Below are 12,245 nucleotides of genomic sequence, written 5' to 3'. Positions count from 1 at the left end.
ACTCACCTCATCAGAGTGAAAGATTGCATGCACGATGCTGTCCTTATCCTCGGCCTGGGGAAGTTTGGCTTGTTCATCCACCATTACCTGGGCCCACCTGCCACTGAGCTGAGTCCCAGGAACAGTCGCTAAGTCTCGTTTCTCACTGCTTTCCCAGAGGAAGACCATGCCAGCCAGACTGACCACAAGAACTCTCTTTCCATCTCTCGACACAAACAGGAACAGCTTAGTAGCAGACTCTGAGAGAGAGAGGGAAGAATGGATACATACAAGGGTCATAGAGGTTTACAGCATAGAAACAGATCCTTCAGCCCATCTTGTCCATGCTGCTCTTTTTTTTAAACTCCTAAACTAATCCCAATTGCCCGCATTTGGCCCATATCCCTCTATACCCATCGTACCTATGTAACTGTCTAAATGCTTTTTTAAAAACAAAATCGTACCCACCTCTATTACTACCTTTGGCAGCTTGTTCCAGACACTCACCACCCTCTGTGTGAAAAAATTGCCCCTCTGGACATTTTTGTATCTCTCCCCTCTCACCTTAAACCTATACCCTCTAGTTTTAGGCTCCCCTACCTTTGGGAAAAGATATTGACTATCTGCCTTGTCTGTGCCGTTCATTATTTTATAGACCTCTATAAGATCTCCCCTCAGCCTCCTACGCTAGTCTATCCAGCCTCTCCTTATAACTCAATCCATCAAGTCCTGATAGCATCCTAGTAAATTGATCAAGATTCCGTTGCAATCTGAGATAACTTTCATCACTGTCCACTATGCCACCAATCTTGGTGTCCAAGCATCTTCAAGGCACAAATTCCTGACTTTCTTCCTCCCAGAATTCCTGAGTTTCCTCAGCAACAAACTATGCAGGCTTCGTACCGCGAGCTGCCTCTGCCTCTGCGCACACGCCTGCCTCCACCGCAATGGTCTTCAAACAGTCACCATCTTTCTCCCACAAGAAGAGTTCTCCTGTATTCAGCAGTCCTGCCAGCCAGACACCTGCACAAACACAGAGAGAGCAGGAGTGACAGTGTGTGAGAGAGCCTTCCTCACATACACGCCCCCATCGCACACACACCATCCTCGCACAGGACGGACAGGACTGCGTCTTTTGTGCCAACAGAGACACAGGACTGAGTTACAGGGAGCTCAGAGAGAGACAGGACTGAATTACAGGGAGCTCAGAGAGAGACAGGACTGAGTTACAGGGAGCTCAGAGAGACAGGACTGAGTTACAGGGAGCTCAGAGAGACACAGGACTGAGTTACAGGGAGCTCAGAGACACAGGACTGAGTTACAGGGAGCTCAGAGAGAGAGAGGACTGAGTTACAGGGAGCTCAGAGAGACACAGGACTGAATTACAGGTAGCTCAGAGAGACACAGGACTGAGTTACAGGGAGCTCAGAGAGAGACAGGACTGAGTTACAGGGAGCTCAGAGAGAGACAGGACTGAATTACAGGGAGCTCAGAGAGAGACAGGACTGAGTTACAGGGAGCTCAGAGACACAGGACTGAGTTACAGGGAGCTCAGAGAGACAGGACTGAGTTACAGGGAGCTCAGAGAGAGACAGGACTGAATTACAGGGAGCTCAGAGAGAGACAGGACTGAGTTACAGGGAGCTCAGAGAGAGACAGGACTGAGTTACAGGGAGCTCAGAGAGACACAGGACTGAGTTACAGGGAGCTCAGAGAGACACAGGACTGAGTTACAGGGAGCTCAGAGAGACACAGGACTGAGTTACAAGGAGCTCAGAGAGACACAGGACTGAGTTACAGGGAGCTCAGAGACACAGAACTGAATTACAGGGAGCTCAGAGAGGCACAAGACTGAGTTACAGGGAGCTCAGAGAGACACAGGACTGAGTTACAGGGAGCTCAGAGAGACACAGGACTGAGTTACAAGGAGCTCAGAGAGACACAGGACTGAGTTACAGGGAGCTCAGAGACACAGAACTGAGTTACAGGGAGCTCAGAGAGACACAGGACTGAGTTACAGGGAGCTCAGAGAGACACAGGACTGAGTTACAGGGAGCTCAGAGAGACACAGGACTGAGTTACAAGGAGCTCAGAGAGACACAGGACTGAGTTACAGGGAGCTCAGAGACACAGAACTGAATTACAGGGAGCTCAGAGAGACACAAGACTGAGTTACAGGGAGCTCAGAGAGACACAGGACTGAGTTACAGGGAGCTCAGAGAGACACAAGACTGAGTTACAGGGAGCTCAGAGACACAAGACTGAGTTACAGGGAGCTCAGAGAGACACAGGACTGAGTTACAGGGAGCTCAGAGACACAGGGCTGAGTTACAGGGAGCTCAGAGACACAGGGCTGAGTTACAGGGAGCTCAGAGACACAGGGCTGAGTTACAGGGAGCTCAGAGAGACACAGGACTGAGTTACAGGGAGCTCAGAGATAGACAGGACTGAGTTACAGGGAGCTCAGAGATAGACAGGACTGAGTTACAGGGAGCTCAGAGACACAGGACTGAATTACAGGCAGCTGAGAGAGAGACAGGACTGAGTTACAGGGAGCTCAGAGAGAGACAGGACTGAGTTACAGGGAGCTCAGTGACACAGGACTGAGTTACAGGGAGCTCAGAGACACAGGACTGAGTTACAGGGAGCTCAGAGAGAGACAGGACTGAGTTACAGGGAGCTCAGAGACACAGGACTGAGTTACAGGGAGCTCAGAGAGAGACAGGACTGAGTTACAGGGAGCTCAGAGAGAGACAGGACTGAGTTACAGGGAGCTAAGAGAGACAGGACTGAGTTACAGGGAGCTCAGAGACACAGGACTGAGTTACAGGGAGCTCAGAGAGAGACAGGACTGAGTTACAGGGAGCTCAGAGACACAGGACTGAGTTACAGGGAGCTCAGAGAGAGACAGGACTGAGTTACAGGGAGCTCAGAGAGAGACAGGACTGAGTTACAGGGAGCTCAGAGAGACAGGACTGAGCTACAGGGAGCTCAGAGAGAGACAGGACTGAGTTACAGGGAGCTCAGAGACACAGGACTGAGTTACAGGGGGTGAGGGGGGTGGTGAGGAGATGAGTAGGGGGGAAGAGCAATTGTTCAGCATCGTTTACTGATTTGAAATGTACAATGCGATGGGACAGATAGAAACAGCCCCTGCTGTTGATGTTGAGCATCTTAGCGGCTCATCAACATGTCAGAAATACCATTAGTGGAGGTGGTAACACTCAGCATGTTCCTGAACAGTGGTTGCAGTTTTGGGATCTTCCTCTGTGTCCTCCCTGTTGATAGAGTGAGTAAACTCAGTCTCTGCTTATCACACAACAGAATGGCCTCTTTCTCCTAAAGGGAAACAACAATTGAGAGCAGTGAACCGTCAGGGAGGAGAGGTGCAGCAGCACATCGAGTGAGGTATAGTTCCTTTAAAAACGCACAGGCACACACACGCACACAGAAACAGACACACACGCACATGCACAGAAACACACACACAGACACAGACATGCACACACAGAAACACACAACACACACACACACAAGATTTTACATTGATTAGACAGGCAGACGTGCGCTTGGCCCAGAAACACATTAAATCGTGAGAGAAGATGCCAGCCTTGCCTCCCGATGTCATCGTACACGTGCGCAATATTTCAGTTTGGGCCATGCATGAAAGTCGTAACAGTATCTGCTAAAACTCAAGCCTGTTTGCTTAACATAGAACGTAACAGCGCAGTACAGGCCCTCTGGCCCTCGATGTTGCGCCGACCAGTGGAACCAATCTAATGACCCGCTAACCAAAACTATTCCAATGTTATCTATATGCCTATCCACTGACCATTTGAACGCCCTTAAATTTGCTTAAGGCAATTTAGCCCATTAAGGGGCAACTAAATACAATTTTCTGTGGCCCGTTCACAGGGGATAGGGGACGGGGAGGGGGGAGTGGGGGGATTGGCTAGACAGCTTTTACCTTTTTAGCTGGAACTTTGATCCAGGGCAGGATGAAAGGTCAGGGCTGGAATAGAATGAACCAATGTGTCTGGGGATAGAGGTGTGTGTGCTGTGTAGAACTCAGGTATAGTTTAGACACTGAGACTTTTTTTAGGGGTCAGCAGCTCTCTCAGACAGATCACAGTGGCTGTCCCTGAGGGAGTGCATTGGAAACTGCCAGCCCTCACCATCCCTTTTCTCAGTGCTGGCCTCCGTTAATTGGCGAGCCAGCGTGAAATTGCACTCTGGGAACGTGTTTCACATCCATTTCCAGACCCAGCGAGAGCACGCACCCAACAGACAAAAAATTCAGGCCAGAGTGTCAGAAAACTAGACCTTGAAAGAGAGTAAACAGTAAGACAGAGTGAGATAGAGAAGCGACAACCCTGGGAATAAGAACATAAGAACATAAGAAATAGGAGCAGGAGTAGGCCATCTAGCCCTTCGAGCCTGCCCCGCCATTCAATAAGATCATGGCTGATCTGTTGTGGCTCAGTTCCACTTTCCCGCCCTCTCCCCATAACCCTTAATCCCCTCTCTTATCAAAAACCCATCAACCCGCTTCTTAAAAATATTTAGCGAGGCAGCCTCCACCACTTCAACGGGCAGAGAATTCCAGAGATTCACCACCCTTTGAGTGAAGAAGTTCCTCCTCAACTCCGTTCTAAACCGCCTCCCCTTTATCTTGAGGCTGTGCCCCCTCGTCCTACTGTCTTTTTTGAGCGGGAAGAGTCTCTCCACCTCTATCCTATCCATCCCATTCATCATCTTAATAAGGAACCACTATCTGTGCCATCTATTGATTTCACTCAGCAGACAGTAAACACTGCCTACCTCTCCAATCCAGTGGAGCTGAGGCCAAGGTTTCTTGTGTTTGATGCTGCTGGACATCAGTACCTCCAGTTTCAGCTCCATGTTGTGAAATGGAGGTCTCAATCAGCCAGGGTGAGAATCAGCAGGAACCAATGGAAGGTCACACATCCAAGACATTCGCTCTGTCTCTCTCTCCACCTGATTGCTGTGTTTCTGCAGAATTTGCTGATTTCATTTTGTATTTTAAACAGCAGGACCTGAAATAGTAACAAATACCGAATCACACAACCTCCTGTTAGACACCAAAAGCAGCCTTTCTGCATGATTTATTTATTATTGTCACATGTATTATCATACAGTGAAAGGTATTGTTTCTTGCACACGAGACTGGGATTTTTTTCTCTGAAGCGTAGGAAGCTGAGGGATGATTTTATAGAGGTCTATAAAATAATGAGGGCACAGGTCAGCTAGATAGTCAAAATCCTTTCCCCCAAGGGAATCTAAAACTAGAAGCCAGAGGTTTAAGTTGTGAGGGGAGAGATACAAAAATGTCCAGAGGGGCAATGTTTTTTTACACAGAGGGTGGTGAGTGTCTGGAACAAACTGCCAGAGGTAGAAGTAGAGGCAGGTACAATTTTGTCTTTTAAAAAGCATTTAGACAGTTACATGGATAAGATGAGTATAGTGGGATATGGGCCAAATGCAGGCAATTGGGATTAGTTTAGGGGTTTAAAAAAAAGGGCAGCATGGACAAGTTGGGCCAAAGGGCCTGTTTCCATGCTGTAAACCTCTATGATGCTATACAAACAGAGTATACCATTCACAGAGAAGGAAATGATAGAGTGCAGAATATAGTATTGCTGTTATAGGGTGTAGAGACAGATCAGCTTAATGTGAGATAGGTCCATTCTGTAAAGTTAAAGTTTATTTATGAGTCACAACTAAGGCTTACATTAACATTGCAATGAAGTTACTGTGAAATTCCCCTAGTCGCCACATTCCGGCACCTGTTCAGGTCAATGCACCCTAACCAGCACGTCTTTCAGACTGTGGGAGGAAACTGGAGCATGCAGAGGAAACCCACGTGGTCACAGCAGAGAACGTGCAAAATCCACACAGGCAGTGACCCAAGCTGGGAATCGAACCCAGATCCCTGGTGCTGTGAGGCAGCAATGCTAACCACTCTGTCACTGTGCCAATGCCCAAAAATCTGATGGCAGCAGGAAAGAAGCTGTTCTTGAGATGGTTAGTATGTGACCTCAGACTTTTGTATCTTTTTCCCAATGGAGAAGGTGAAAGAGAGAATGTCCGGGGTGTGTGGGTCCTTAATTATGCTGGCTGTTTTGCTCAGGCAGTGGGAAATGTAGACAGAGTCAATGAACGGGAGGTTGGTTTGCATGATGGACTAGGCTTCGTTTACGACCCTTTGTAGTTTTTTGCGGTCTTGGGCAGAGCAGGAGCCATACCAAGCTGTGATACAACCAGAAAAAATGCTTTCAATGATGCATCTGTAAAAGTTGGCAAGAATTACAGCAGACATACCAAATTTCCTTAGTCTCCTTAGAAAGTAGAGGCATTGGTGAGCTTTCTTAACTATAACGTTGGCATGGAGGGACCAGGGCAGGTTGTTGGTAATCTGGACACCTGGAAACTTGAAGCTCTTGATCATTTTCACTTCATCCCCGTTGATGTAGACAGGAGCATGTTCTCCACTAAGCTATCTGACGTCGAAGACTATCCCCTTCATTTTGTTGACATTGAGGGAGAGATTATTGTTGCTGCACCAGTTCACCAGATTCTCTAGTTCTTTCCTGTACTCTGTCTCATTATTGTTTGAGATCTGACCCACTACAGTGGGTCATCAGTAAACCTGAAAATCAAATTGGAGTGGAATTTGGCCACACAGTTATAGGTGTATAAGGAGTATAGTAGGGGGCTGAGAACACAGTCTTGTGGGGCACCGGTGTTGATGATCGTGGTGTTATTGCCTATCCTTACTGATTGTGGTCTGTGGGTTAGGAAGTTCAGGATCTGGTCACACAGGGAAGAGCCGAGGCCCAAGCCACAGAATTTGGAGATGAGTTTTGTGGGAATAATGGCGTTGAAGGCTGAGTAGTCAATAAATAGGAGTCTGACATAGGCGTCTCTGTTATCTAGGTGATCCAGAGTTGAGTGCAGGGCCAGGGAGATGGCGTCTGCTGTGGACCTGTTGCGACGGTAGGCAAACTGTAGTGGATCAAGGCAACCTGGAAGGCCAGATTTGATTCATGCCATGACTAACCTTTCGAAACACTTCACAGTGATGGATATCAGAGCCACCAGATGATTCATCAAGGCACATTCCCTGGCCTTCGTTCTGGTACCGGGATGATGACCATCTTCTTGAAGGAGATAGGGACCTCAGATTGTTGTTAAGAGAGTTTAAAGATGTCTGCAAATACCCCTAACAATGGCTTGCACAGGATCTGAGTGCTCGTGCGGGTACCCCATCCAGGTCAGCCACTTTCTGTGGGTTGACTTTTGAGAAAGCTGCTCTGATATTTGCAATGGTGACCATGGATACAGGTTCATCCAAGGCATCTAGGATGGAGGGCATATTATCACTGACCACTAGCTCAAAATGGGCAATAAAATGCATTGAATTCATCAGGGAGGAGTGTGTTGGAGCCAGCGATTTTACATGCCTTCGTCTTGTATCCTGTTGCAGACTTTGCCATAGTCAGTGGGGCTCTGCGCGGCTGGCCTGGGATTCTAGCTTGGTCCGGTGCTGTCTTTTGGCATCTTTGATGGATCTCCTTAAGTCATATCTGGCTTTTCTTGTATAGGTCAGTGTCGCCTGCCTTGAACAGTTCAACCTGGACTTCAGCAAGCAGTGGATATCCCTGTTCATCCATGGTTTCCGGTTGGGGAACACATGGATTTGCTTCTTTGACACACAGTCTTCTAAACACCTACAAATGAAGTCAGTTCTGTAGTGGCGTACTCGTTCAGGTCGATCACAGAATTTTTAAATTCTGACTAGTCCACTGACTCCAAGCAGCCCTGTAGGAGGCTTTGGAGAGGGTATAGAAAAGATTTACCAGGATGTTGCATGGTATGGAGGGCATTAGCTTTGAGGAGAGATTGGAGAACCTTGGTTTGCTCTCACTGGAGTGACAGAGGTTGAGGGGAGACCTGATAGAAGTCTACAAGATTATGAGAGACATGGACAGAGTGGATAGTCAGAAGATTTTTCCCAGGGTGGAAGAGTCAATTACTAGAGGGACACAGGTTTAAGGTGAGAGGAGCAAGGTTTAAAAGAGATGCATGAGGCAGATTTCTTACACAGAGAGTAGTGGGTGCCTGGAACTCGTTTCCAGGGGAGGCAGTGGAAACAGATACGATAGTGACTTTTAAGGGGCATCTGGACAAATATATGAATAGGATGGGAACAGAGGGATATGGTCCCTGGAAGGGTAGGGGGTTTTAGTTAAGTCGGGCAGCTTGGTCGGTGCAGGCTTGGAGGGCCGAAGGGCCTGTTCCTGTGCTGTAATTTTGTTCTTTGGAAGGAAGCCAGCAATTCGGGAGGGCTGGGAGAAAGTAGGCGGGGGGGTCTGCCTCCCAGGAGGAGGTCATCCAGTAATTGTGCCGGGGGGTGGGGGGGCGGTGTCATCACTGCTTGGAGGCGGGAACCGGAATATCGGGCAGTCCCGCACCAGGTGGGGGAGGGGGGACCTGGGCTGGCCCGGGAATGGAATGCTCGCAATCGAGCTGGCCAACTAATGGGGACCTGATAGATAGGGGGCCACTATGCAGGTGCAGAGTTCCAGCATTGTGAGACTCCAGCATGAATAGGCCCCACTCCCCTGAGCTTTGAATGATATTCACCATTGCAACCTTTGCAGAGCACAGATTATGGGAGATACAAGTCTGAACACCCAGTGAAAAAACAATTGTGATTTACACCAGGTTTCCTGCAAATTCAGCACTTAGAACTTTTTGGGTAGAATCACAACCACAGGAGTTTGACTTCAGTGACAGGGAAGTTTCCGGAAACAATAATTTGGGACAAAATCAACAGTCGGTCAATCAAATGCAGAATAATTAAGGAAAGGCGGCATGAATTCATTGAAGGAAAATTGGGTTAAACAAACTTGTTGGAGTGTTTCAGAAGTAACGCAGAAGACTGATGAAGGCAGAGGTGGATTTTCAAAAGGCATTTGATAAAATAGACTTGTGAGCAAAACTCACAAGACCAGAGAAGATCAAGACCTGATAAGGCTGACTCCGCATAACCTAGGGCTGTATGAGTAAGACAAGGTCAGGGATGAAGGAGTCACTGACCTTCTTCATCAAAGGACAAGATAAAGGTACGACTGATGAGACAGAGAGTTCTAGGAGGTCAGCTGGCTGTACCATGATTTATGACATTGCTTCTGACGCGATTGCTGATCGAATTCCTCAACAAGCTCTGGTCACACAAACTGGTAATGATTATGTATAAATACTGAACTGATTCTTTACATAAGTGCGGACTTGAGAAGGAATTAGCAAGTCGTAATGACGGCTCTCCAAACTCAAGTTACTGCCACTACTGCATGCAGTCTTTAGTAAATAAAAACTAGTTATTTGGTCGGAACAAGTTTTGTTGAGTTTCTCTATCACAGTCAAGCAGCAGGAAAATTTTCTACTTCAATATTGTGGTGGGGTTGTGCGAGGCTCAGTGCTGCCAGCCTCTCATAGAAACACTGCAATGCAGAAAGAGGCCATTTGGCCCATCGAGTCTGCACTGACCGCACTCACACCAAGGCCCCAGTCCCATATCCCTATACATTTACCCGCTAATCCCTCTAACCTACATCTCTCCTTCTCTCTCCCTGGGTTACATTACTCCCCAACACTGGCTGCTCAGAGCAGCACTTCCCCACCGGCGAGGATGTGGAGATTGAAAGTTGTGGGGGGGGGGGGGGGGTTGTTGGGGTGTTGTTCAGGTTTGGGGGGGAATACCAGGGAGTTTCTCTGGATATATGGGGGTATACCAGGGGGGTTTGGGGGTATATGGGGGTATACCGGGGGGTTTGGGGGGTATACCGGGGGGTTTGGGGGGTATACGGGGGTATACCGGGGGGTTTGGGGGGTATACCGGGGGGTTTGGGGGGTATACGGGGGTATACCGGGGGGTTTGGGGGGTATACGGGGGTATACCGGGGGGTTTGGGGGGTATACCGGGGGGTATACTGGGGTATACCGGGGGGTTTGGGGGGTATACGGGGGTATACCGGGGGGTTTGGGGGGTATACCGGGGGGTTTCTCGGGGCCGCTCTCGCTCACCGTTACATCCGGGTCCCGCCGCCGCCGGTTGGAGTCTCCGCGCGGAGCCGCGGCCCAGCAACCGCCAAAGAGCCGACAGCAACCCCGGCAAGAGAATCCCTGGGAGGACCAGAAACTGGGAGGACCGAGAACTGGAGGACCGGGGGGGGGGGGGGAAGGGGAAACAGCGGGGAGGAGCTGATGGGGGTTTGGGTGAGTGGGTGGTGGGGGTTGGGTGATGAGGGGTGGGTGAGGGGGTGGGCGATGAGGGGTGGGTGAGGGGGTGGGCGATGAGGGGTGGGTGAGGGGGTGGGCGATGAGGGGTGGGTGAGGGGGTTGGGTGAGGTGGTGATGAGGGGGTGGGCGATGAGGGGCGGGTGAGGGGGTTGGGTGAGGTGGTGATGAGGGGGTGGGTGATGAGGGAGTGGGTGAGGGGGTGGGTGATGAGGGGTGGGTGAGGGGGTTGGGTGAGGTGGTGATGAGGGGGTGGGTGATGAGGGAGTGGGTGAGGGGGTGGGTGATGAGGGGTGGGTGAGGGGGTTGGGTGAGGTGGTGATGAGGGGGTGGGTGATGAGGGAGTGGGTGATGAGGGGTGGGTGAGGGGGTTGGGTGAGGTGGTGATGAGGGGGTGGGTGATGAGGGGTGGGAGAGGGGGTTGGGTGAGGTGGTGATGAGGGGGTGGGTGATGAGGGTAATGAGATGTTGCAGAATATCTGGAGGCTGATCAACGCCTCAGTGAGAGAAGATTCTCGGTTTCCAGTCCAATCTATCAGCTCCGTGAGTAAGACAGTATATTGTGACAGCAAACCCAGAGTTTGAAATAAACTTCTTTAATTTGTTCATCAGTTAAATTCAACTCAATGATTGAAGCTGATTGGCAATGCAACAGAATCAGACAGAATATCCCAACATCACTCAAATCCTAACAGCTACACTGCAGATCAGTAATTAATGAGTTAGTAACATCTTCCCAGATCCTGGGAATGGGCAGCAGGAGTCAACCAGTCAATGATGCAGCAGTTAGAACGTAAGCAGGAGTCCCAATGCAGGGAGGGATTGTATATCCCAAACCACTGCCTGTTCACACAGCAGCAGTCTGACACAGCAAGTGTCCTCTGTGTAAAATCAGAATGGATTCACAACTCTGGGCTATCTGTGTGTGTGTGTGTGAACTCTGGGCTATCTGTGTGTGTGAGTGTGAACTCTGGGCTATCTGTGTGTGTGAGTGTGAACTCTGGGCTATCTGTGTGTGTGAGTGTGAACTCCGGGCTATCTGTGTGTGTGAGTGTGAACTCTGGGCTATCTGTGTGTGTGAGTGAACTCTGGGCTATCTGTGTGTGTGAGTGTGAACTCTGGGCTATCTGTGTGTGTGAGTGTGAACTCTGGGCTATCTGTGTGTGTGAGTGTGAACTCTGGGCTATCTGTGTGTGTGAGTGTGAACTCTGGGCTATCTGTGTGTGTGAGTGTGAACTCTGGGCTATCTGTGTGTGTGAGTGTGAACTCTGGGCTATCTGTGTGTGTGAGTGTGAACTCTGGGCTATCTGTGTGTGTGAGTGTGAACTCTGGGCTATCTGTGTGTGTGAGTGTGAACTCTGGGCTATCTGTGTGTGTGAGTGTGAACTCTGGGCTATCTGTGTGTGAGTGTGAACTCTGGGCTATCTGTGTGTGTGAGTGTGAACTCTGGGCTATCTGTGTGTGAGTGTGAACTCTGGGCTATCTGTGTGTGTGAGTGTGAACTCTGGGCTATCTGTGTGTGTGAGTGTGAACTCTGGGCTATCTGTGTGTGTGAGTGTGAACTCTGGGCTATCTGTGTGTGTGAGTGTGAACTCTGGGCTATCTGTGTGTGTGAGTGTGAACTCTGGGCTCCTGTATGCAGCCAATCTCACTGCATGTTGCAGACTGCCGAGCAGCAGAGAGAACATTTACTGTCCAATTCCCATTGACACCTTTGGTCTTGAGTGAGTCTATAAGCTGTTTAACCTCAGTGGGTGCCAGATGTGGCTTCACCTTCCTCTAAACCCCACTCTGCCTCCTTCCCATGACTCCACACCTTCAGCTTGCTTCTCTCTCACAAGCAGTCCACTGGTAGGTGAGAAATTGGATACCCAATGGACTGGGAACTGGGGAAATGAGAGGAGCAGAGTGGGAATGAGTGATAAGGAGTGGGCCTGAGGTAA

At 49.5% G+C, this 12,245-nt stretch overlaps 1 protein-coding gene across 1 annotated transcript in view; it reads right to left on the bottom strand.

Moving 5' to 3' along the window:
* Positions 1 to 10,146, bottom strand: part of cplane1 (ciliogenesis and planar polarity effector 1) — a 270,576-nt gene extending 260,430 nt beyond the window's left edge. Inside the window, exons 1-5 of the mRNA XM_080183273.1 lie at positions 10,090 to 10,146; positions 4,801 to 5,036; positions 3,183 to 3,318; positions 883 to 1,002; positions 7 to 239 (exon numbers count right to left, since the gene is read on the bottom strand). Coding sequence (XP_080039399.1) covers positions 7 to 239; positions 883 to 1,002; positions 3,183 to 3,318; positions 4,801 to 4,881 — 570 coding nt within the window. The 5' untranslated portion in view covers positions 4,882 to 5,036; positions 10,090 to 10,146. The remainder of the gene's footprint in view (positions 1 to 6; positions 240 to 882; positions 1,003 to 3,182; positions 3,319 to 4,800; positions 5,037 to 10,089) is intronic.
* Between the last annotated feature and the right edge of the window lie 2,099 nt (positions 10,147 to 12,245).

Source organism: Carcharhinus amblyrhynchos, unplaced genomic scaffold, assembly GCF_965287045.1.
Source record: "Carcharhinus amblyrhynchos unplaced genomic scaffold, sCarAmb.v2.hapA chromosome_205, whole genome shotgun sequence".
In the NCBI taxonomy this organism is placed as follows: Eukaryota; Metazoa; Chordata; class Chondrichthyes; order Carcharhiniformes; family Carcharhinidae; genus Carcharhinus; species Carcharhinus amblyrhynchos.
This window is presented reverse-complemented; position numbering and strand designations above follow the sequence as displayed.